Source organism: Coturnix japonica, chromosome 9 (genome assembly GCF_001577835.2).
Source record: "Coturnix japonica isolate 7356 chromosome 9, Coturnix japonica 2.1, whole genome shotgun sequence".
Lineage (NCBI taxonomy): Eukaryota > Metazoa > Chordata > Aves > Galliformes > Phasianidae > Coturnix > Coturnix japonica.
The window spans coordinates 13,724,864-13,750,140 of NC_029524.1; the positions used below are offsets into that span (position 1 = coordinate 13,724,864).

Here is a 25,277-nt window from a genome sequence, read left to right on the forward strand (position 1 = left end):
CCCAACAAAAATGTCCCCTCGTTTAGTTTCAAACCATTTCCTCTTGTCCTGTAACAGCAGATGCTGCACAGTTTTTCCTCAGCAACAGCAAAGGAATCAATACAAACACAATAGCCTGGATCCCTTCAAGACAGTTATATAATATACTGAAAAAAATGAGAATGATGTAGATATTCAACTTGATACGTGAATAATTTGCACAAGGAATTATATTTTATAGAATCAAAGGTTGGCCTGGGTTGAAAAGGACCACAATGATCATCTAGTTTCAACCTCCCTGCTATATATATGCAGGGTCACCAACCACCAGCCCAGGCTGCCCAGAGCCACATCCCACCTGGCCTTGAATGCCTGCAGGGATGGGGCATCCACAGCCTCCTTGGGCAACCTGTTCCAGTGCATCACCACCCTCTGGGCGAAAGACTTCCACTTAATATCTCACCTAAACCTCCCTGTCTTAGTTTAAAACCATTCTCCCTCGTCCCATCACTATTCACCCTTGTAAACAGCCACTCCCCCTCCTCCTACAATACAATACCCCAAATTCTGCTGGCACCGTGGAATCCCAATATGGAATTCCTGCTACATGCACAAGCTCACAACTCACCTGAGGTCTCAACCACGATATCTCACCCCTGAACTGGGCGAGTGGGGTGCAGGAATCAAAGAATATGGAGGTATCGCTGGCTGGGAACGCAGGGTCTGTGTACAGCTCCCTCCTCGCCGTCAGCTGCTTTTTCTCTCCCAGCATTTTCAACGCAATCCCAAGCTGCTCTGCCGGCTATTCCTAAGACTCCGTTTCCAAGCATCGCCCTAGAATGTAAACATTCCAGCGTTACAATGAGGATTGCAACCGAGAAACCATGAAGCGTAAGTGTTAATACCCAGCAATGGAAAGCTCTCTCTTGTTTCCTGGGTGGGAACAGCGAGGAGGCCTCAGCTCCCCCCACCCCCTCCTCACACAGCCCCTCTCGCCCCCCTTCCCCTCCTCATACCGCCCCCCACCCCCTCCTCTCACATCCCCCCACACCCTCCTCTCACATCCCCCGCCCCCTCCTCACACATCCCCTCTCGCCCCCCGCCCCTCACCGCAGGGCAGGCCTTGCCGCCATGCCCGGAGCGGCCGTTCCCGCAGCAACACCGGCCACCTCCGCCTCTCTCCACCCTCTCAGCCCAGAGGTAACGGATGGAGGCGGCGACCAATGAGAAGACGGAAAAAGGGGCACGTGATATCGGCTCCGCCAATCCGGTGCCGGCTGGTGGGCTGTGCTGGCCAGCCGCTCGTCCCCTCAGGGTGGGCCTTCCCTTGTCACCTCAGCGCTGTCACCTCAGGGCACGGGCTGGGCCCTCCCTGCTGCTTATAGTCATGTTAGGGCTCCAGCCCCACAAGCTGACCCAGAAACACCCCCAGGCCTACTGTAAGAATGTCATCCACATAAAGACTTCCCACAGCTCAGCTTTGTCCATTCAGGCACCGACACAACGGGCGGGCGGTAAGAATAAGGGCCCCACTTGTCTGCTCCTCACAGCTGCAAAGGCACAGACAGGACGGGGTTCTGCTGGGAGAATGGGCCTCTGTTTGAGGAACAGGGAGGATCTCAGCCCTCTGAGTTCACCCTGCCTGCTTTCTTCATGCTACAGCCATCACAGAACTGCATAGATGTAATTAAATCGAAGCTCACATTGCTTTCTGGAATGGTGTGGTTGCTACCTGGAACAGTGAGATAACTACACATAGATCTGTATTTATCATGCTGTTATCTCTGTCTTCTGAAAGTTATGCTGGGCTGTGAAACACCTGACATGCTTCTCTCATGCAATGTTGGCAGCAGGCAGTCAAATGGATCCATTGTAAAGCTGCCAGTGTGATGCCCTATTGACCCATAGCCCTCTGAGAGAAAAGCAGCCATTTTCTCTGTTGTCTCTTGGCAATCCTGCTGGATTAAACTGTTCCTAAAGGCAGAAACGTGGGTCTATCTAGATAACAACTCTTAGACTGTTGTAAGACAACCTGACACTTACCTTCTTGTCTTACTTGATGCAGGTGCTTTATATTTCCTCCAGAAAAGCAGACGCCAATAGGGCTGAGTCCAGTTGCTATGGAAATGCAGAGTTAAGAGGGATTTGCATCCAGTAAAACAGCCATGCAAATAAAGCCTACCCTTTGACAAGGTATCTTCATGATTCCCCCTCTACCCCCCCCCCCCCCCCCCCCCCCCCCTCCCCAGTTTTGGGGCTGAATCAATTTCTCACCCACCTCTGCTGTTCATTTTCAATTGCAGGTGGTTCAAGGTCAGGGAGACCACTGGAAGGGATCTGAGTGTATGTGCAGTTTGGAAATTCCAACACATGTAAGTCCTCTAAATTACACAGAGAAACTCTTCCAATCCTTTGGATCCTGCTAGCAGGCTTAGGAACGCACAGGCTTAGACACTACAATGCTACTAAGCTGACAGTGGCTCCTGCTGTGTCAGAGCCATGGCGCGGAATGTCCTACTGCTGCTTAAGGGAGATTTTGGAGAGAGGATTTGAGTTTTATGCTCAGAGCCTTTTTCCATACCACACGAGACTGGTAGCACACTGCTCTCCTCAGCTCCTGGGAAGACAGACTCAGTCTTCTTCCATAAAGACAGCAAGGCAGAGGAGACAGAGCACAGCTCCAAACTTCAATGCTGGCTACCACAGCACACAGCAAGGCAGCACAAGGTGCCAGAATTAAAGCAAGAAGCTGATGCTTCCCTAAGTTAGAAGTGCATATACTTAAGATCTAAGATAACCTTGAATTTTCAGCAATTTGATGTCACTTAAATTGGGTCCTCCCAAGAGAAAAATCTATCTCAGAAGGTTGTGGTTTGATAAATCCCATCCTGTGGTTTTAGTACACAAAGTCTGATGTTCTGGCCATAATAATGACTTCAAGCTGTTATCAGCCTGTAACAAAATGTGTGAAAGCAAATGTCATGTGATAACTATCGAATACGTTACATTCTTTCTGGACAAATCCAAGCAGGGGGAACAGACTGAAGATGTGCACTTGACTGAAAGCAAACTGTGCAGTAAGCAAACTTACTTACTATAGGCAAACAAAGTCCTGTGCTATCCAGAAAGTGCAATGGCCAAGGTCACTTTGTGTGAGACCATGAGAAAACTTGGGTTAAATGAGAACATTTGGGATGTTGCTCTTGGTTAATGGAGTGCACTGCTGGGATCCTGTAATAACCTACAGCAGCAAACTGATTGATATCAGCTTAACAGAGTCATTTGTGTTGCTAACAGGAGTTATATTTACATTAACCCATGTGGCAATGAAATGCTAAAAAGTTAGCAAGAACCCATTTTATTACAGTGTTTGGCTATTCAGAGTTTTTCCACACCTGATACTGCCGGACCCCACTTCACTCTGCTCAAGGCTGCAAAGACATCAAGTAATAGCTTTCATTTTTTAAAGTGAGGAAAATAACCCTATCTCTTGGCATCTGCTTAAATACAACTGCTTTGCTGTACTAATTTTACTTTAACAGATAAGAAATGAGCCCAGCATAGATAAGGCAATAATAGTTGCTATTTAATCTCAGCCTAATTTGCCGTTCGACGTCAAGTCTACTACAAATCAAGATAAAAAGTTGTCTGAAGCATTAATTTATTTCATGTCAACAAAAGGAAGGCTTAGCTCCAAAAACTTGCTTCCAATTTTTTCTCTTCCAAATAAAAATACACTCCCAGCTCCCGGGAGGAGCAAAAGTACCTGAAGTAAGACAAACAGAATATTTAATACTCAACAAACCCTGCTGCTTCTCTGTGTTTCAGAGAAGCTGTTGTATGAAAATAGCCCTCTGATGTGTTCTCACAGGGATGGGAGCAGAAATACTAACTTAAATTTCATATTGTTCAATCACAAAACGGTCAGTTAGATCCAAGCAACATTTCCCTGCTCGAATTCATGCCCACACAAACACACAGCTGAGCTGATGTCAGCTGCAGTAACAACAGGTAATATTCCCTTTTATTTTTGCCACCACTCCAGCCTTGTGCCGTGCAGCTTTTAAACAGCTTTCCAACCCCCTACACGCTGTACTCCAGAACAGGACAAAACAAAGACAACATACCAAGTCAGTTCTTCCATGTGTCCATAACAAGGACACTGAAAAAATGCCCCAAAAGGCTAAACTTGTCACAAAGCGTAGTTTAATTTGACAATCATCATAAGGCATCCGTGTAAATTAAGAACTCCCACCGGGGTCACATTCATTCTCCCACAAAATAAAACGTGTTTAAACAGAGGCCTGGGATTCCAAAGGATGCTCGTGGTCACTGCCTGGGCCAGGCTGCCACCACCCACAGGGGGGAGGTCCAGGAAACACAGCACCAGCAGTGCAACTCAGGAACTGGAAAGTCAGCTCGCACAAATCTCTTTCATGAGAGCAACAGACAAAAAGAAAAGGAAAGAGATCTGTACAGAAAACGTCATTCTCTGTCCCTTCTGGGAAAACAAGACAGAACGGAAAAGGTAACCCATTTACCAAGCAGAGAGCAGAGCTTGGAGCTCAGAAGCCCAGCGATGCTGATGGCTCATTCTGAAAACTAATGAAGCACTAAGGAGGCCTGAGTTCATTATTGCTTCATCCCAGTTCAGCCCAGGCTAAGGCTATGGTGAAGTCCAAATTAATTTAAAGCCAGAAAACACAGATCCGGTAACAGCACCTAAGTCCCCATCCGCACATGGGTGTAAACAGATTCTTTTGGTGAATAGAAATCTCCCAAATTTCCCCTCTCCCTGTGCTATGCAGATCCTCATAGCAGTGCTAGAATTTATATAATAGATTCTGTCACATCTTCTTTAGCTGAGCATCTGCAAAGTGTTTCATTTTGTATTCACGCTCATCCTCTACCCTGCTGATACATCAACTCAGAGAAGTTCGCCGGGAGCTCACCAGGAGGCACACAGTTGGCTGCATCTAAAAGAACGTGGCACAGAGTCTATGAATCATCACCTGCACTGTGTAATAGTAATACCCAGCCATGCTCTGCCCTCAGCGCTTCAGAACCAAACAGCACCAGGCTCTCCATCCTGCATGCCTGGCCAGAGATAGAGAAACAGCATGCTGTGTAAACAAAATGGCACCTGGCCACCACCATGAGTCAGAAAACAGACTCAAGTCAAATGGGGCTTCATATCAAGGAAGAGTGCTGCCCTCGGATTACTGTATGATGGGGGCAACTGTTAGAGGCAAATATTATTCAAGGCAGTACAATTTGAGACTGGGTATCTCTGGGGCTGACTTACAGGCCCACCATATGCTGGGGCTCTTTTAAAACAATTAAGGGTCCTGTTAATTCTTCCGAAAAGGACAGAACAGAGAAAACAGTGTATGCAATGAACACACATGCAAGACAATACGAAAGCTTGCAGTCAAAACAGTTAAAAAGGTTTAGGCATCCAGTTTGTACCAGAACAGATGGATGGCAATTGGGCACCTAATTTAACTTAGTGAAAATTCGAGCCTAAACATTTCCTTATTGCTTGTCCCACTGAGTGCAAAGGGAAAAGTGAGGGGTTAACCACAAAAAGATTTCAAATCCATCATAAGGTTTCCCTGCTCTTCTTTATATATATAAAAGCATATATATATAAAGCATTATTATTCTTTAGCCACCTGGAGTAGGGGGATGAAAAAAACAGGAGCTATTTCATTTCTTAGTTATCTGTGCATTAGTCCCCTCCTTCCCATGTGATGATACCTCTCTCTGTCACAGTAAGAGTGTGACATGAAAATGTATCTACTGCCACTGAGAATTCCCGGGTCTCTGCAAAATTTCAGCCCAACTATCAGGATAACGGCAGTCTGACACACATACACTCCCCAGCAACGTACACACAGCAAGTAGGACATGCCTCAGTGGCCTCAGATGGAAGAAAACAATTAAATAACCTTAGAGAAACCAACCAGATGAGCCTCGGGAAAGAGAACTACTCATATTCCCTGCAAAGGCAACCACACAGGAGTCCATGCGCAGCACAAACCAAATCCAAATATCCGTCCCACGGCTGAAGGAGATCTCTGAAGCCTGGTGGCGTCACACACTGGATACTTGAAGGCACATTTCCTACGTGTTTTGGAAGAGAAATCCAGTTACAACAACACACTGCAGCTGCAGGGCTGAGGGAAAGGAGGCGACACTTGGCATCTCTGATCCTGTCCCCACGTTCAAGCTCTGTGGCTGGTGTGAGCTGGTGATCTAAGCAGACACATTAACATCCCTGAGTGAAATGGCACCGTTGGTGGCCTCTGAGACTTTGTCCTCGAGCACCATTGCTGGTGTGTCTGCAGCGCCTGCTGTAGTGTCTATGGCAGGAAGCGGATTTAAGCCCTGTGATAAAATCTGTTGGATGGTTTTCCTCAAGTTGGGGTGCAGCTGGTTTTGGGTCTGGTAAAAAATTTCTAAGGCAAAAGACTTGAGCGTGCCAGTGCAAAGGTCCTCATAAAGTGGAATTGTGTACATCCGAGACATCTGCAAAGAAAGGAAAACTGGATAATATCACTCCAGTAAAAGTCGAGAGGTTCAGCTCTCCTACAAGTATATTCCAAGGGACCTCAAGGAATCCAGGCTGAAGACGAGCAACACATTTCTTCAAAAGATGAAAAGTCTCTAGTTAAGTTTAATGCAAAGTTTCATGTGAGTGATAATCAAAACCCACTTGTTCTCTATGACTGAGCTACTTCCCCACAAATAACAGAGCTATTTACAAGGCCAAGGAAAGAAGGCCACAGAGAACACATGCATTAACCTTTTGCTCCTGCATAATAACAAACACTGAAAGGAATCGTGTGAGCCCTAGCTTTGTCTGAAGGGTACGTATTCAAACAATCCCATGATTTAGTATCATAAAAAACTCTGCCACAAAGCAATGCAAAGATGCACTGGGCTGAGCTAGGACAAGGATATTGAGTTAGGCTGGAAAAGCACAGACTATCTGCAGGCATTTCAAATTCCATCTGCCCATTCCTCCCCACCGCTAGCAAGTGAGCCGTGCTCGGCCCCTTCGCTACACACCTGGTCTACACTTGGCCAGGAAGCAGAAGTTCCAAGGTCTTTCACGTCGCATGTCTCATGCACATGTCTCATGCACTGAGAGGTGCAGTGATTTTAATCCAGCAGTTAGTACCTGGTTTTCCAAGAAGCGACGGACTTTGTAAAGGTCTGGGTAGTAGTCATTGCGGACTACAATCTGCAACCAGCGGATGCGGATTTCTGCGTTCATGGAGTCCAGCTGAGAGGAGTAACACTCCGAAAGCTTTTTTATCACTTCTGAAAAGAGCACATACACAGAGAAAGGGAAATAACAACTATGACCCATTTTGTCAAGTTTGGAGGTCACCAGAAAATGAGCGATAGCACCAAGGCAGAGCAGGGCTATTTAGAATTCAATTTGTCATTCCAGGAATACTTTTCTACTGTCCTTACAGAGTACTCACCATGGCGCAGTGGTGAACCATCCAGCAATCTGTCCAAGAAGAGCACAGTTTGGAACGTTCTCCATTTAGTGAGGTCAGCGCTGCTGGCAGCAGCATCAGAATCCAGAGGCTCAGTGGTCCAGAGTTTGAAGAGCGTCTCCACCGGTCTGGTCAGGCTGGATCCCTGAGATAAGTCTGGCTCAGCTAACGGAGGTCCTGTAGCATTGAGCCAACGTTCAAACTCCAGTCCTGGAATGAGGAGCACCAAAAATGTCGAGCAGGAGTCTCTGCGGATGGCTTGGCTGCCTCAAGGCTCAGGACTGCTTCTAGCACAGTTAAGAGAGGTTCTAACAGTAGCAAATCAGACCAACCCATAGTTACAGTGATACAACAGTCTTAGTCTCATCAAGCCTGCGCTCCATCTGGAACAGGAACAGCAACATCTCTGCCAAATTTAACTGTGATTCTTCCAGAGCTCAGCGTTAGTGAGTAAATAAAAGACAAACATATGTGCTCATCAGGCAGACCAGCTAAAAAGCATCTATGATCAGATTCATGTTCTAATATCAGATCTCGCACACTTCTCTTTTGTTGAATTTTGAGGAACACTGGAAAACATGAAGCACATTCTCCCCAGTAAAAATAAGAGAGAGGACTGCCTAGACCCATCCTCACCCATTTGCTTATAGAATTGATCACAAAATCCAGAACACACTGATCACTTTGCAGTGTGAAAGATGAGCTAATGAGAAAGTTAACCAAGGGCCACTCAGATGATCAGTGCCAAAATGGCCAGCAGCTTACAATGTTCTTATCCACCACAACAAAAGGGGTAACAGTAAGACAAGACAACCTATTTGTACCATAGATAGATATGGCTGTTGTCAAAGTGTTTTGTTTCCCTCGACCTTAGGATTGGCTCGTGCATCTTGTAAGCCAAGTACAAAATGTACCATCCGGACTTGTTAGATTTGACAGCTAACCAAGTAAACTGCATCCTACCTGCTTTGCTCTCAACACATTGCTCTTTCAAATCTGGAAAAAAATTCAGGAAGGAATCCAGAAGATCTTGAGCCACAACACTGGTGAATTTGTACTTCTCAATGTAGGCCTGAAACAGAGAAAGGGATAAATAACAGTTAGGAAAGTGGCAACTCTTAATCTCCAGCAGAACGTATGTGTATGCACACTAACTCTGAGGAAAGAGTCAAAGCGTCCTGGATCACCACACAGCTGGGACAGGTAGTAAACAAAGCAGTAGCCTTTCTCATAGGTGAAGAGGTTCATTAAATTACTAGGATTTACACCTGGAAGAAAAAGATGATGTTATAAGACACTGTGCAACAAGAACACTGATTTCCAATTAGTCGAAATGCAAAGACACCCCAGAGATCTCAGAGTCAAGATGCAGTGACTTAAAAACAGAACAAGCCTGTGTCAGTACGTGTAATTTACTGCAGTAAAATAACAGAAGCAATCTAAGTGTCCAACTCACACTGCACATTTTCAAATATAACAATATAAAGCAAGCAATACTAAGCTCCTTTTCTGAGACCTCCAACAGTCTTCTATTCAGCTCCAATATCTCCACACGCATTTGGGTTTGATATATCGTCTAGATTGAAGACTGCTTAACACCTCCAGCAATGATGACAGAACTAGAGAGCTATCAATCCTGCACTCCGTATCTCACTCAAGGGATAATCAAACAGCCTTCACCAGCATATGGCTCACTCAAGGGGAGACCAAGTACTCATCTGTATATGTATTCATAAAGATGAGTAAGACCATTTTGAAAACAAAGTCAGTGCAAGTTTCCTTGCTTTCTATTAGACTGCTTTACACACAAGTGTTTTGTTTTTCTTTCTTTTCTAAAGGGCATTTGAAATTACATCACTTTGGTCTGCATTCCTACAGTAATGTGTGTGCATTTTGAACACTGGCTTCAGCCAAACGAAATACCTGGCTCCAGTTTAACCTGAAGCTTGCTGACCGGGTTGTCTTCTCCAAGGAGCTTCATCTGTCTATGGAGAGCATCAAGGCGGAACGCAGTCTCCAAGCACGTGAAAGCAGCTCCTGCCCAAGAAACAACATGTTAGTTGTGGGCCAATGGCTGCAGAACTAGCACAGGTACTAAATAAAGGTGACTGAAGATATGAGACAGCAACGGCAAAAGAGAATCTCAGTAGTGTAATATCAGAATTTGAGTACAGGTTCCTTGCAATTCCTTGCAGTTGATAACAATGCACAATACATCCCACTCCGTAGGACCTCTCTTACAGCTGCAGCTGGGTATGCTGCTCTTTTAACTGCAATGTAGAACTCCATGCTTCATACCAGACTTGCCAGTGTAATGCAGCTCGTTAAGGCATCTTTCCTATGCCTCTGCATATGTGCAACACTGTGGAAAAGAGATTCCCAGATGCAGTGGTTAAGTATCTAGGACCATTAAGGTCTTGGTTTTCCTCAGCAAGACCTCAAGAATAGTGCTTGTTACATAGATACAAGCACAGTGTCTCATTGTATACACAGGAATCTGATACAAAGTAAATGAGAATTAAGGACCAGGACACATCTGGAAGACAGAAGAATCTGTACTGGGTGGATGAAACAAGAAGAAAACAAGAACCCTGCAGAATAACAAGTGCTTAGGGCAATTACTTCAAGCTGTAAGCAGGGAGGAGAATTAAGCAAGATCCAAGAGGTGCGGTGGTCACTGGGCTCCAATTTCTGTAAACAATGTCATTACAAAAATGCCTTTTTATTAAGTGCAGAAGATATGCCAGAAATGATGTCAGAAATGGCAAGATTTAGATCAGAAGTTTGCTCTTGATATAAAGCAGAACACAAAAAGAGCTTATTACAGAGTGGCACGGAGAAAAGCATTGCTTAGTTTGCTGAAGTGCTTCTTGAAACAACCAGCCCTGAATTCCAAGAGAACACAAATGAGGACCTTGCCTTATGTCAGAGACACAGCCTCAAATGGGACACAAAACAGTTCTTCTGAACAATTCATATTGCTGCCGTACAGAATACGACGTGAGGCACTAGAAAGTCATAACCACTGAGAATCACTCAACATAAAGCAGCTTACATAAAACACAGTAATGGCTCCATAGGTGCTTTCCTTCTAAATTTCATTATTATCATCTCCAAAAACAATATACACAACTAAAAATTAACAGACTCCGTAAGCGCACTTGCTGCCAGCATTTCCAGGAAGATGAAACAGAACAAGATCATTTCCACAGGACACATGAAAATACACATAGTGCAAGCTTTTAAGAACATAATGGGACAAACTAGAGAAACATATACTTCTATTACTCATTTCAATTACTAAACTGAAAGGCAATAGGAATGATTTACTGCTTATATTTGCTATAGATGGTACCATACAGTTGACCTGTTAATTTCACTGATGCAAGCAGCTAAAGTAGAGCTCTGCAATCCTACAAGAAGCCTCTGGTAGCTTAGCAGACAGCTACATAGTTGTGTCTGTTGCATTTGATAATGGCTACTACCCTCATTCCTTCCTGCAGTAGATAACTACCAACTGACCAGGTATAGACAGACTGTAAGCACTCATGATGCTCCAAGCAGAGTTTGGGACTGCTCATGTTCCACAACAGCAACAACAACTAAAATAACCCAGCTCCCAACACATCCTTGAGCTCCCAAGGAAACAGATCTCAATTGTTGGTTTGACACATCACAAGGAAAAGCCTCTCTTACCATAGGTCTCAGTGGTGATCCGGCGCTGCGCGTACGTGGCCAGCCCTTCACTCAGCCACATCTCCTCCCACGTAGCGTTGGTGACCGCGTTTCCAAACCAGCTGTGGGCAACTTCATGAATGACATCAATGATTAAAAACTCATCGCTCTCCAGAATGGAAGAAATGATGAAAGTCAGGCATGGGTTTTCCATGGCAACAATAGGGAAGGATGGAGGAAGAAAAACAATGTCATATCTAAAATTAAAGGGAGAGAAAGAGTACAGCAGTAAATTACAGCTATTTCAAAAGACACACAGAAACATACATGTGTATTTTTCCCCCTTACACAAAGCTCTTCTAAGAGATCTTGAAACAGAAGCAAATCTCTAGACCACTGGTACCTACTTGATGTTCTGATCTGGGAACCACATTCTGTTCCCTTGGCCAAAGAGCTGCTCATGCTTGGACGTAAGGCTGGAAGCCTGCAGCTGCAGCATGCCCTGCCCTTCCCAGAAGCATCACACTCCTTTCACACATACAAACTCACCACAAGTTGTGCATCTGACCACCAGAACCACGATCTTTACATACACTGCCCACATACACATGCAGATCTTTACGACTCCCCCAGAGGCTCCCAGGAAACAGATGCCGGGATTCTCTTTTAAGACACAGTCAAGCTTAACTTCAGAAAATATTAGTGTTGGTGCTATGGTTCCAAGTCCGTAATGAACCATTTCAGCATTTTCAGGCATAATGCAAAAAACATAAAGCAACAAGACAGCATCTTTGATTCTCAGGGAAGGCCAACTGTTCAGAACCCCCGCTGCTCACCATACTAGCAAAGTACCGCCATGCTCCCATGGTCCTCATTCTCATTATCTTGTTCCCATCACACGTTCCCAGGAGACCTATGAAACTCACCTTCCCCAAATATATGGGCCATACAGGCTCTCTGCAGCAGTCAACCAGCGCTCAACCATGCCAGAAAGCTTGCTGATGGCAGTTGGCAGCAGGCAGGGCTCTGCCCACACTCTGCTCCTGTCAGAAAGCACAAAACATCAGGTGATACTTCAACAAACGGAGTTATCTCTCAGAAATAACAGCCTGCTTCCACAGCACATGTCCACAAATGGTCATAGTGCTAAAAGGCTTCAGCCTTCTTTAGGCCAAGCTGCAAACCTTACCTTGGACCTATATCTGCGTGTATAAGGTCTCCTGCCACCAGGGCCACGAGGTAGGCAGGAACTGGATATTCCATGTAGAATTGATACACTCCTTCGTCTTCTAGGAAGGTGCTTTGAGTGGCGCTCATCAACACCTGCATGCCCGCTGGAGCCTGGAAGACCAACATCGTAACACCAGCGGATGGGATGAGCAAGGCTGAAGGACTACAGCACAGATCTCTCTGCTTCAGATGTACGGTAACGCATGCAGCTTTTTCATACCGTTAAATATCATAAGGAACATTTAATGTTAAATATACACACATACATACAACGTAACTACAGTTTTGCAATTAAGGGCAGCTAAGCCCTCCATAACTAGACCGATTTGTCACTGACCTTGACGGTGGCTGAATAGGTGCATTTCACTGCTGGTGTGTCAAAGCAGGGGAAGAAGGAGCGGTTACACACCGAATGGCCCTGCGTGAAGACAAAGGGCTTGGTGTTGCCGTACGTCAGCTCTGGGTCCAGCCACCAGATCTGTTGAAGCATTGAGAGAAGAAGTGAGGGAAAAGGATCGAGTCTGAACAGTCTGAGAGCAAAACCTCAAAATCAAGAGGATGCAACACAAACGGGAATAGCAGAGGTCACGTAGTACAAGCAAAAACCAACACAAAACAGAGCCTGAACAGTGTACACAGTGTTATCTCCGACCCTGACACTGCCCTCCCAGCTGCAGCACCAGCGATTCTGACACTACGCAGAATGAGTCAGCGTATGGCACGAATATCTGTGGTCAATGGCACCAGAGGCTGCTTCATATGGAGTGGATAAGGAAGTTCTGAGTGGCCACAAGAACCCCACAGCACCAAGCAGGTCAACTTTCATATCAAACAGTAAACAAATGGTGAGTCAGACCCTCAGCAGATCATCAGAGCTCACTAAGAAGCACACAAAGAAGGGCAGTTATTTGCCTGTTGGGTTTTCCCTTTTTGAGTGCCATGTTTGTGCTTTCACGCACTCCCTGCCTCTAACTTGGAAGCACAGAAACAATTTCAAAGAAGTATTTCCTTGTAACCCTAGAGCTCGGGAGCTGACTTTTATTTGCAATAAAGTGAGAACTGCCTGAAGTCCTGGGAGCAGTCAGGCACAAGGAATAAAGCTTCTGAGTCTGCTGCATTCTCAGATCAAAGCAGCCAATAAATCTGAATTTGGGGAATAGCAGTTAGTGCCCACACTCCTTCAGCTCTTGTTTTCAAGAGAAAGACATGAAGAGCTCACAGAGAGAAGCTGGGGTGCTCCCTCTGCTCTATTTTAATGGCATATTGCAGTTCTGCCTCCTACTGACCTCTGTGTTCTGAAAGGCAAAGGCTCCCCCTTTCTCCCTTTGCCCTTTGAGGTTACTCTTTACCTTCTTCCCTTGCCTTCAGACCCTCCTCTGATGCCAATGTGTTCCTCTCCCAAATCACCCACTGGGGACGGGCACAAGGGACAGAAAGGAAGCATACAGCTGTTTCTGAAGGGAATTAGGGACAAATGCCTCATTAAAACTCAGTTTGAAGACAAAGTTTCTCAACAGAACACACAAGTGCAGTGCTCTAACCCAGGTAACAGCACTCTAATGACACAGGGAGGAGGCTCAGAAAGTCACTTCTTCAGGATGTGCCCCAGTGTCAGCATAGGAAGGTGAGACCAACAACCCGTCACAGCAGCCTTGGAGCAGAGGCTCACCTTGAGAAGGCCAGGTTCCCTTTGTTTTCTGAGGCCAACAAAGCACACAGAGAGATAAGACACTGCCAGAACTAAGCCACAGCCCCAGAATAGGATGGAAGAAAGGCTGACAGCAAGGACTGCGGAGCAGAGAGATAAGGGGAAGCATCCCAACCAGCACAGGAAGAAAACACAAGCAGGAAACAAGCAGAGCTCAGAAAGTAATGCCTGTTTACAAGGAGCTCCAAGAATCTACAACACTTTCTCTTCAATGTGCTTCCCTTTCTGTGACGTTACATTGAGGTTAAATGAAGCAGCGGCCCCACAGGCCGAAAGGAAAAAGTCTGCAGAGAATGAAGTATTTTTTTCCCCTGTTTCCCAATGTCTGCAGCTACGCAATCCTCCGCCTCTCTTTCCAGATGCACTTGGAACAATGATTAAAGTTATCCTCAAACAATATAAATAGATCTGCAATATAAATAGAGCAGCCGTGCCGCTGGACAGGGCTGGGGATGAGGAACAGAGGCTGCAGCCCAGAAAGGAGAGCAAACAGCAGCATGTGGGGGCAGGGAGCTGGGCCACCATGGGGCACATGGGGGCATCACCAAATCCCAACCGCGCTCCGCTGAGGAAACACACGTGACAGCATCACAATCTGGCAAGTGACAAAAGTAAACAGCTGAACCTCTTCCAATGTTAAAGTCTTTCCATGTTTCCACCTGCATTATTGATGGAGGAGAGCAGCGGTGCCACAGCCAGTGGCCAGCAGTGACTGCTTACAGAACACGCTGTGCAGCCGGGACATGGGGGCTGTGATGGGGCAAAGACCCCAACAGTGAGTCACGAAAGACCAGGAAAACTCGACTGGATCGCCAGGGAAGTTCCCAGCACTGCCCCCTTTTGCTTGATCACAGCGACAAGGAAACACTCTCGCTTTTACACCAGCACAGAGCAGGGTTTGCACTGAAGGTTGTCATGGAAAGAAAACAGCGCTGTGTTGAGATGAGCGCTGCCAAAGCGGAGGTGTGGCACAGCGGGTCAGAAACAGGCGTGGATTTTTCCCTCTGGGACAAGAGAGCAAAAACATGATGAAAGAATCTCTGCGGGGCTGAGAGGTCGGAGTGAGGAGCTGCTGCCTTCCCTACACACCTGCAGCAGGGGATGGACGGCACTGAGCAAAGCCTTGCTCCTGAGCAGAGGATACGACGCATGAATGCACAGCTCCCTGCACACAAAGGCAGGTTGAAGCTCCTCTCCCAGCATCCATCACACAACCAAAAGCATCGGCTCCTCACTCCAGAGTAAGGCCGTGGAAAACAGAACTTTCCTAAGAGAGGCATGATGCTGCAAAGCTGCTTTGCCCATAGAGAGCAAAGGGAGCGCACCGAAATGCATTGGTACTGTGTGTGCATGAGGTCATTGTTCCACATATGGGGTTACTCACCGCTATTAACACACAGCGCAAGGCTGGACAGGTGCTGACAGACAGCATGACAATAGCAGCGCATGACTCCGCAGCTAAAAAGACAGCCCAGCAAACCCGAGCAGTGTGAAGGGCTGCAGCAGGTGCTGCTTGGGGACAAGCATTTTGCTGGCCAAAACCTGCAGTGCTGGACACACACAGCACTATGTGGGAGCCTGCCTGCTCCTGCTTCACAGCACCACTGGGAAAGGGCAGCGTGGCCCTGCTCCACAACCAGCAACAGCTCCACCACCGGGTCTTGCAGCTCCGTTTCAGCTCGTGTTGGATCAAATGGGAGTGAGGTGAGCTGTAGGAATGGACAAAGCACCCGGCTCCCAGCATCCTCACACACGGGTGGAAAGGATGGATGGTGGCAGGACTCTGCACACAGCAGGACAGGCCGCCCCTTGGCATCGGCACTGGGGAATCCCAGCAGGAGCCCAAAATAAAGCCACTCGTTCGAGAGGAGCGAAGTGCGTTATCACCTACGGAAGGAGCTACGGCTCAGCCGGGCTGAGAGCGATTACAGGGCACGGCAACAGCCAATGAGCTTCAAAGCCTCCCTGCCATAAATACAGCGCCGAGCAGACAAAACACGCCGGTTTCTTTAGGAAACCTTCGTGATTTTAAAGACCATCGACCCATCCGCAGTGACCGCGGCCCTCAGTGCCACAGCTCCACGGCCAGAGACGGTGACACCCCCCTGCAGCCCATGTCAGTGCAGCTCTGCTCTTTTGGAGGAGAAACAGTCGCTAACATCCAACCCGAACCCGCCCTGGCACAACCTCAGCCCGTCCGCCCCATGCTGCGGGGCTCTCCCAGGCCGCTCCTCCCTCCCCACCGTCCCGCGGGGACCCCCCGTACTCACGGCGGGGCCGTCGGCCGTGGTGTAGCGAACGATGACCTGGAAGGGCTGGTGCGGCTGCAGGGCGGCGGGCAGCGACAGCGTCAGGGCCGAGCCGTAGTCGGTGAAGGGGTCCACGCGGAATCCCAGCGGGCAGGAGGCGGCGGGCGGCCGGGAGAACCGCGGCAGCGGCGGCTCCGCCAGCGGTGGGTGCCCGGCGGGCGGCTCCGAGGGCGGCGCGGCGATACAGGGAGCAGAGAGGAACGTGGCGGTGCAGGGCGCGGCGGCGGCGGAGCACGGAGGCGGCGGAGGAGCACAGGGAGGCGGCGGGGGAGGAGGGGGCGGCGGGGCCGGGGCGGCAGAGGAGGAGGAGGAAGAGGAGGCGGCTTCGGCGGGGGAGAAGGCGAAGGAGCAGGGGGCTTCCCCCGGCGGGGCGCGGCGGAAGGCGGCCGAGAGGACGCGCAGAGCCGGGTGCACGTCCAGCACCAAGGCGCAGGGCTGCGGGCGCAGGGCGCACAGCTCCAGCACCAGGCAGCCCGCCAGCGCCCGCGCCTCGGGGCGCAGCTCCAGCCCCAGGTGCAGGTGGCGCAGGGCGAAGAGCTGCGAGCTGGAGGCCGACGCCACGTCCGGAGGCGGCGGCGGGTCGGGAGGAGGAGGCGGAGGGGCCGGCGGAGCCTCCGGGCCGCCCGCGGAGCCTTTGCGGCAGCAGCACAGGCCGGGCGGCCGCGGGGCCGGAGCCGCCATGGAGCGGCGGAGGAGGAGAGGAGGCGGCCGCTATGTGAAATCCATGGGCGGGCTGCGAGGGAGGGAGGGAGGGAGGCCCCGGCGACCGAGGGAGCTGCCGGGGCGGGGAGGGGAAGGGAGCGAAGGGAGAGCGGGGCACGGCCCGGAACAGGCCGGGGGGGCGTGGGATGGGATGGGATGGGATGGGTTGGACCGCCCTGCTCCGTCCCGCTCCGCCCACCGCCTGCGCGCGCACACGCGCCGCCGATCCGTCGGGTGCGCGCAGCGAGAATCGGGAACGGCGCCGTGTGAGCGGAGGGACGGTCGGGAACGGCCGGAACCGCTTCAGTGACACACGAACCTTTATTGTGTGCTTAGCGAACCCGCAGCGCACGTTCCCAAGGCCCCCCGAGCCTCACTGACAGCGCAGCGCTTCTCATCGCACCGACACGGCACGGCTCGGCTCAGCCGCAATCGCGCCCTACGCCCCGCAGTGTGAGCCCGGCCCGGCGCTGCGGCCGCACGGAGCACGTTGTGATGAGCGCTCACAGCCACACGCAGTGCAGCTGCAGCACAGCAGCACTACAGATACCGCCATCTCCCCATCATATTCTTCAGACACAGCTTCAGGGAGCGCTTCTGTCCTCCTCTCGTTTTTCTCTACACACTCTTGTTGTAAGCCACTTTCTGCACTCACCCTTTCCTCCCAGCGCCTCAGCCCCCATCCGCTCACAGCAAAGTCCCCATGGGTGCTCAGTCTGGCACAGCTTCAGGGCCCGACCTCAGATGTAATTATGCCCATCACAGCGCAGAGCGAGGCCATGGGGAGGCTTTAGGAGCCTCCTACCTCCATTTTGTTTGACGTCCCCAGCGAGTGGTAACTGCGCTAACCAGACAAGCAGGAACGTGCTCTAAGAGTTTCTAACCTTAGGACAATGAATCAGGATCCGTCGCACTCACTGCACAGAACGGATGCAATTCCCAAGGCCCTCGCAGCAAACCTGAAAGCTGTCTTAGGTCCATCCCTCTCAAGCTGTTACATCCCTCTCAAGCTGTACATCTGTCGCTCTCAGATCACGTTCACCAATTCAGGAGAGCACAAGGGGCAAACAGCAGCTTGGTGCAATGAATCCTGAGCGCAGCTCCCCCTCACAGCTATGCTAATGTTAGTTAGCACCTCCTGAAGAGAGCAGCCTCACTTCGCCTCCCCTCCAGCTGTGCCTTCCTGTCTCCTTTGTACAGCATTCCTGATTTTGGAGGCTGAGCTTCCTGCACTTTAGCTCTCTGGGTCACTGCTGGGCTAGGCAAGAGCCAGGGCTGGCATCGGGAAAGCTGAAGGGACTCCCAGCCTGAAAGAAGAAGGAGGACAAGGTCAGTGGCAGCCTTAGGCCACTTGGTGTTCTCTCTCCCCCTTAAAAAGTATTCAGACTTCAAGCAATGCTGTTTTAAGTGCAGCCATCTTCAGGTCGCAGACTGAGCTCTGTGAACAGCACGACATTACCTGCTGTACCGGCAGGTAGAAATGCTCATCGCTGAGACTCTCAAAACAAAACACTTAAGCCAACCAAATGTACAAAACCCAAAATAGTTTTTTTTTATTTCCTTTTCAGATTTTTGCCTCGGCGAGACATTCTGCAAACATGCTAAGGCTACAAAATGCCCAAGTCGACAAAGACATGCAACGCTGACCACTCGATAAGTCACGGCTATTACAGGAGCGACCATGCCCACCTGGGCCACAGGTCCCGTGGGACGGGGATGGCATACAGTGACCGTGGCAACGCACTACACAGGCCCTAGTAACCTGAGGTAGGTCTCTTCACAGTAATGAAACAACATCCTACACCAGTGTTCCATCCCGATCAGCAGGAACCCCATTGAAGTTCCAGTAGAGGTGGAGTGGGGGGGGCTGTTCCCTTAACAAGTGTGCAATAAAGAAATGGGACATACTGATGTTGTTTAAGTATACGTGAGCGGGACAAAGAGTTAGTGTTACTCGTGCCGGTGAAAGCCAACCTAAACCTCTGAGGAGTGTTAGCAGCTTCAAGATACAGGAGTCAGTCAGCTGGAGCAACTTGGGAAAGGCTTTCCTGCCAGCATAATGGTCGGAACCTTAGGGTTAATTTGTTACAGATCATTCCATAAACAGTTACATTCTGGTTGCGTTAGATCAGCGAAGCAGAAAGAGCATAAACCCTGCTGATACAGTGAGAAATACTGCATCAGGACACTGAGAAAATACCAGGCCTTAATGTGACCCAGAAGTGGTTTTGCACTCAGGAGGTCACTACAAACCCTGCTTTGGGAAAGCGTTATGGCAAGCAGCAGCTGCTGCCGCAGTGAACATTAGCAATGCTCCAAATAGCTTTGATAAGTTACAATGCAATAGAGTTACACCACAGTGCTCTTCTTCCCTGTGCTAGACGACAATGATGTGACAATAAAGGACACTATTGCAAAGCTTCACTTCCACTCAGACACGCAGAAAATCTGGCACTAGGAAAAGACAACTGTAAGAGACAAAATGGCGTCTGATACAGCCCGGTAACAAAGCCAGATCTCCGGTACCATAAACTGTACAAAAATGATAGAAAAGAATATGCACTGTTATTAATACAGTGCTTATTTTAATATAAAATAAACAGCTTACATTTCCACTGTAAATATAGGCTATATACAGAATTATGTATAGATATAGCTACATGTATAAAGCTTCATTATAGGCCTCTGATACATTTATAACTATGGCTCCCTGAGCCATTTGTAGAGTGCATTTAATAACAAAAAACAAATTAGTAACGTGATTAATGGAATAAATACAGTAATAAAAACATGAGGAATTCTGACACGGGTTTAAAAACTCTCTGGCTTGACGTACTGTGCTAAAAAATAAAAGATGAAAAGGCAATAAATCTGCTTGGAGGAGGAGGGAGAGCTGGCCCTGCCACAGGCAGGGAGTGGAGCTCTCCAAGATTAAAGTGACTTTGCCCTGAATTTTAGCCCTTGACAGCGACCTTGTTCTCTGCAGCAGCAAACATAGCATAGAAGCGCGAGTTCTCATTGGCCAGAAGGGCAGACGGCGTGTCGAATTCCACTACCTAAAAACAAACAAAGCAGGTAAAGCAGGTTAGAGGAAGCCAGCAGAAGGTGGATTCCCATTCACATCCCCTTGGACTTGTAACATGGCAGTAAAGAAGCCAAAACTTGGCAGTCTTTAGATGAGACAATAGTGAAAGCATCTACAATTACTGATGCTTTTGGAGAATTACAATCAAGGGCGTGAAGGAACACAGAGGATTTTCTACAGCTGTTCCTTCAGTTTAGTCTATATTCAGGTGGCTAAACTGCAGCAGGGACTGAAGCCATAAAAGACTTTCTGCTTACCTGTCCTTGAGTTAGCACCATGATCCGATCGGAACCCAGTACAGTATGCAGGCGATGAGCAATCGTTAACATAGTGCAGTCGGCAAATGCCTCTCTGATGGTCTCCTGAATCAGCAGGTCGGTCTCTGTGTCCATAGCAGCTGTTGCTTCATCCAGTATCAAAATCTGAAAGAAGTGCAGAATCCTGGCTGTTACTTCACAGTGACTCCATCCCTTCCTGAACACTGAAATGTGCAGAATTGCCATCTGTGGTAACTCCCATTCACAGTAATCTTTAGAGCTGTGGTCACAAAGCACCATTTCCCCCTACATCACGAGTATCTGTTGGTGCCGTTCCTACACTAGTTGGAATAAATCTGACTGGGAAAAAATAGCCATTTCTCACTGCTACCTGTTTGATGTCACCAGCTATTTCTCCCACCCAGAAGCTCACCTTGCAGCGACGCAGCAGAGCTCGAGCGATGCACAGTAACTGCCTCTCTCCAACTGAAAAGTTTTCCCCATTTTCCATTACTTCTGAGTCGAGTTTCATGGGCAGCTGGGCAACCTGCGTGGGAAAGAAGAGAGGAAAAAAGCTTTAGAGCTGAACAGGCCTTTAGTGCAGACCTCACAGACATCACAATACTTACACACTCCTTCATGTGAGTCCTTTCCAAAGCAACCCAGATTTGCTCCTCGCTGTATTGATTGAAAGGATCCAAGTTTGATCTGGAGGGGGAAGCAGAAAGTGTAACCAGAATCTGTTCTTCAGCAGTGAATGGCAAAACAGCGGTGAACTGATTTGTCCAGATGGACAGTTCCCATCTAACACCCCACTAAGAGAATTTCCTTGCCAAGGAAATCAGATGTTCCCACTATTAGTAGCCCAGAATCTACGGAGTAAAAACAGAAGACAAAAGATGCACAAAATTTCTAGCAAACCTAAAGGAAAAGCAGGAGTTCCACAAAGGATGATCACTGAGATGATGCTACATGGAGTCACCTAAAACCATTAACCTGTGTTTTTTGCTCTGTTGTAAAAACAGAACAGAAGCCAGAATGCCTTTGTCTTATTCACAAACTAACATCTCATTCCACTACAGTATGAGCTGGAAGCTGCCATTTTCCTTCCTGACTTGTCATGGTTCACTGACCTTACGGTGCCACTGAACAGCACAGGTTCCTGAGGGATTATTGAGAGTTTGCTGCGAAGATCCGCCAAACCAATGTCATTGATTTTCACTCCATCAATTTTAATGCAGCCTCCAGACAGTTCAACCAAACGAAAAAGTGCCATTCCAAGGGAAGACTTGCCTAAAAACGAGACAGAAAAATATACCAGTGTAGAAACCAGCATCAGAATCTTAAACATTTGAGACAAGGCAGCATTTGGAAACCTGTCCTTATTAAGGTTAGTGTTTTAAAATACCCTGAAGCCCTGGCAAACAATGATGGTAAGTGCTGAGGTTCTGCATTTGAACTTGTAAGCAGTAATAACTGCATATATAAAGATCCCACTTATGTATGAATGCAAACAGAACCCACCGCTGACAGCTCACTGGACCACTCTTAGGCAATTAAGAACCAAAGTGTATATCACATAACCACAGTACTTTAACTCTGCTTGGTATTTGTCCTTACCTGAGCCTGTCCTTCCCACAATGCCAATCTTCTCCTTGGGTTTGATGGTAAAGGACACTTTTTTTAGTACCAGAGGGAGATTTTCTCGGTACCGCATCTCTGCATTTTCAAAGACAACTTCACCTTCCTGGGGCCAATCCAGAGGGGGGGTTTTATTCTTAATTCGAGCAGGAGCTTCCAGGGAAAGAGTCTTGAAAAAGAAAAGAAAAGCTGAGCTCCAGAGGCCTCTGGAGATACCCTTTTTCTACACTGCATATAAAGAGTTCCTGCAGGGGCTGTGTCAGTTGTGGACATCTGCAGTAACTTAAGTCAGAGGCAGATTAGTTGAACTTGGTAAGTTCACTGTACTATGAAGCACTGTAGCTTCATAGTAGTTTCAGAGTTTCATAATCAAATGTCTGTCAGGAGAGAAGAGTAAAGCAAAAGTGATTTCAAAAAGCGTAACTTGTTTGGGATCTAGAATGCTAGCTGGTGACTTATAAAACTCATAACTTTAGCCTACAACTGAAGGCCTAGCAGTGATAAACCATCTTAGTCCAGTGGGAGGTATCAGGCAGTATTTGGCACACAGTTGTGTGGTACACAGTCTATACTAAGGTGGACCATAGCTGGCTTCCTCTTCTCTTGCCCTAGTGATAAACAAGAAACTCAGCTGAATGCGTTATTGCCCTACCTTGATATAGTGATCGATCCTCTCCACTGACGTGAAGCGAGCTTCTGTTTCTGAAGCAAGTCTGACTGTAAACTGGAACAACCCTGTTAACTGGGTGATGGGAGAGAGAAATTCAGAGAGCTGTGATTAATATATTTTTCAATTGATTTAACTGACTAACCTAAAGGATACTCGATACAAGTACTCTTGTCTTGGATCTCTTATATTTCATGTGAAGATAACCTTAATTTATGCTTGGAAAGCCAGCAGCTTAGAAAGGTTTCCCCACAAGTAGCAGCTTAAAGTGTAAGCCACCTAAATTCTGTAATTTTATGCTATTACCACCAGGAGGCAGAAAAGGGCAAACAACAGAACCAACAACCACTGAGCCACCAGGCTGACTCTGAACTGACTTCAACCCCCACCACCACCCATTGCCCAAAGTTCATCTTTTCCCATTCTTGTATATTTAGGAAGTATTCACTGGTCTGTTATTCTCACTTATTACTGTTCAGTACATTCAATAAGAGAGTAAGTTATGCAGACACTCACTTGCACAGCGTATGAGATAGCCAGCCCAGCATAGGCTGGAGGAATCTGGCCGTGCATCAGAACAATCATAAGGCCGGTGGTTGTGATAAGAGCAATGCTGATAATGTCCAGCCGTACAGCCAGCCAGCGCATCGCACAGCTGAACAGGTAAAATGGTGCCTGATTGTCATCAAGGAGCTCCTGATACCTGAAATACATAGAAAACGTTAGCATACCTTCCTGAGCCTGCAGTGCTGCAGGAGACCCAGCATTCCTCTATCTGATCATGCAATTCAGTTTCACACCAATCACAGTTGCACAGCAGAGTGCCGTCCTGCTCTGTTTCATCTACACTGCTGTCTAAGCAGCGTCTTCCCAAAACCTCTGTGACAATTCTCTCTTGCTCCCACGCTGCTGGTCTCATGACCTTGCACCTGCAGGCTGATATCGTTACAGCAGGTTCACATGGGAAGCAAACACTGCTCCCAGGGGAGAGGTCTCACTTCCTCTCACTACCAGTTATAGTTTACACCAGAGAAAACCAAACATAGTCCATAACAAAGTAGATAACAGTCACTTAAGTACTTGGTAACTGCTGTCTAAGTATACAGGTGCACAGCTCATCAATATGCACACAGGGGATTTAGTTAACATGCCAAAAAATTGCCCTCCCCATTATCACTGCCACCTGCTGCAGAGAAACCCAGAAGGGGGGCACTGATCTGGGACTGCAGCTCTGTTCTTCCCAGTTGGCTACCAGGCTGTTTTTCCTTTCCATCCTCTTTCTTGCCCTTCCTCAACTTTTCCCCCAAAAAAAGTCATTTTCTCAGTTAGACCCAATGTATGTCACCAGCAACAGATCCCACTAAAGCCTTTCTGAACGTTAAGCCGTCACACTCTACTTTTTGCTCCATCGCTCTCAGCTAAGCATTCAGACTGACCTGTGCAGGAATTCCTGTCCTTTGTGGTATGCATGGATGGTGGAGAGACCCTGTATGCTAGACGTAATGTGAGACAGGAATGGAGACTGTGTGATGTTATCCAGTCGCTTGAGCTCTCGAATAAAGACTCTGGAAAGAAAAGAAAGCACTTTTAAGTACTATGTACTACCACTGTACTGATGCATATATAAAGAACCCCGCTTCTCTACTAACAGCTCAAAGTATCTCTTCTTTCAGTCAAAGAAGCTGAAGCACTTACCTAGACACAGCATGCAGAACCATGAACAGGACAATGAGGGGACCCACTGCCACCAGGAACCAAGGGAATACCCCTGAAATCACCCCCACGCAGAAGAACACGAGGATAACGTTTTGGATGAACATTTCTGCTTGAAACGGCAAACGAACATCCACTGGAAAAGATGAAGGGAAGAGATGAACATTTTGAGGACAGAAGGCTAAAACAACCCATATAAAGCAATTCAGTCCAGCTGTACATCATCACTGACAGGAACAGTGATGATTTCTCATGGCTTTTTCAAATGTAAGATGTACATCATCACTGGGTTGCTTTTATTTTCTTAAACACTAGTAGTTTTTCCAATTATTTCCATTAAGAGAAATAGCACAGATGCAGCTCTGACCTAATTACCACCTTTCCTGCACGTGAACTTCACCCTGATACTCCAAGGTTGGCCTGCATTAACTGCTAAGAGTCTACATGCAGACTGCAGGTGTAAAAGCAGCTATGCATTTTCTACCTTGTAAGTGGACAGACAGACCCAGGATATCAGCTGCCTCCTACAAGCAGAACCCTGGCATGTCCCAGTTCCTGCTGAGTCTATTACAAGTCTATTGCTCTACAAGAGAGACAGAGGTGGAATCCACACTGACATACCTTCATCCATGTCTTTGGAAAACCTATTGAGGATCCGTCCAGTAGGTGTAGTATCAAAGAACTTCATGGGGCTACGCAGAATCCGCCTGAAGAGCTCGTCATGGAGCCTTGAGGATGCTCTGAGAGTTCCCTGACAATGCAGCAAACGTTAGAGCGTTATGAAAAGATGCTTGTCG

The 25,277-nt window shown here is 47.8% G+C and overlaps 3 protein-coding genes and 1 long non-coding RNA gene across 10 annotated transcripts in view; 1 reads left to right on the forward strand and 3 right to left on the reverse strand.

Moving 5' to 3' along the window:
* The window catches only part of CAPN10 (calpain 10), a 12,042-nt gene extending 9,915 nt beyond the window's left edge, over positions 1-2,127 (reverse strand). The window contains exons 1-2 of one of the 2 annotated variants that reach the window (XM_015871578.2): positions 2,023-2,127; positions 608-813 (exon numbers count right to left, since the gene is read on the reverse strand). In XM_015871578.2, coding sequence (XP_015727064.1) covers positions 608-751 — 144 coding nt within the window. In that variant the 5' untranslated portion in view covers positions 752-813; positions 2,023-2,127. Of the gene's footprint in view, positions 1-607; positions 814-1,089; positions 1,211-2,022 lie in introns of those variants that run through there. The other variant, XM_015871577.2, reaches the window with a different exon arrangement.
* LOC107318143 lies at positions 834-25,233 on the forward strand. 2 transcript variants are annotated; one of them, XR_004308337.1, is made up of 6 exons: positions 1,300-1,493; positions 2,045-2,172; positions 2,283-2,351; positions 9,332-12,594; positions 18,686-21,849; positions 24,441-25,233. It is a non-coding gene; the product is annotated as an uncharacterized LOC107318143 (long non-coding RNA). The 2 variants fall into 2 exon arrangements; XR_004308338.1 differs by lacking the exons at positions 1,300-1,493; positions 24,441-25,233 and adding an exon at positions 834-870 and having other exon boundaries at positions 18,686-19,971.
* RNPEPL1 (arginyl aminopeptidase like 1) lies at positions 3,619-17,331 on the reverse strand. Of its 2 annotated transcripts, none has more exons than XM_015871576.2 (11): positions 16,377-17,331; positions 12,736-12,876; positions 12,358-12,509; positions 12,095-12,211; positions 11,190-11,425; positions 9,417-9,530; positions 8,649-8,761; positions 8,457-8,565; positions 7,476-7,703; positions 7,166-7,308; positions 3,619-6,510 (listed from the first exon to the last, which is right to left on the reverse strand). In XM_015871576.2, exons 1-11 carry the CDS (start codon positions 17,094-17,096, stop codon positions 6,238-6,240), a joined length of 2,346 nt encoding a protein of 781 aa, XP_015727062.1. In that variant the 5' UTR covers positions 17,097-17,331; the 3' UTR covers positions 3,619-6,237. The 2 variants fall into 2 exon arrangements, 1 of the variants encoding a protein (XP_015727062.1); XR_001557208.2 differs by having other exon boundaries at positions 6,399-6,510; positions 7,054-7,308.
* ABCC5 (ATP binding cassette subfamily C member 5) overlaps positions 17,420-25,277 on the reverse strand; it is a 35,078-nt gene continuing 27,220 nt past the window's right edge. For 3 of the 4 annotated variants that reach the window (XM_015871569.2, XM_015871571.2, XM_015871572.2), the window contains 12 exons: positions 25,102-25,231; positions 24,463-24,616; positions 24,204-24,332; positions 23,284-23,470; positions 22,753-22,842; positions 22,080-22,269; positions 21,593-21,752; positions 21,089-21,167; positions 20,893-21,006; positions 20,460-20,624; positions 20,090-20,173; positions 17,420-18,424 (listed from right to left, as the gene is read on the reverse strand). In XM_015871569.2, the coding sequence (XP_015727055.1) occupies positions 18,365-18,424; positions 20,090-20,173; positions 20,460-20,624; positions 20,893-21,006; positions 21,089-21,167; positions 21,593-21,752; positions 22,080-22,269; positions 22,753-22,842; positions 23,284-23,470; positions 24,204-24,332; positions 24,463-24,616; positions 25,102-25,231 (1,542 nt within the window). In that variant the 3' untranslated portion in view covers positions 17,420-18,364. Of the gene's footprint in view, positions 18,425-18,644; positions 20,174-20,459; positions 20,625-20,892; positions 21,007-21,088; positions 21,168-21,592; positions 21,753-22,079; positions 22,270-22,752; positions 22,843-23,283; positions 23,471-24,203; positions 24,333-24,462; positions 24,617-25,101; positions 25,232-25,277 lie in introns of those variants that run through there. The other variant, XM_015871570.1, reaches the window with a different exon arrangement.

Excerpts from the sequence above, each read along its gene's own strand:
- RNPEPL1 (XM_015871576.2), bottom strand. The coding sequence starts at position 17,096 with ATGGCGGCTCCGGCCCCGCGGCCGCCCGGCCTGTGCTGCTGCCGCAAA. Across the intron at positions 8,566-8,648 it reads GCTTTGACTCTTTCCTCAGA|GCCTACATTGAGAAGTACAA; the intron begins GTTAGTGTGCAT and ends TCTCTGTTTCAG. Across the intron at positions 7,309-7,475 it reads TGGTTCACCACTGCGCCATG|AAGTGATAAAAAAGCTTTCG; the intron begins GTGAGTACTCTG and ends TGCTCTTTTCAG.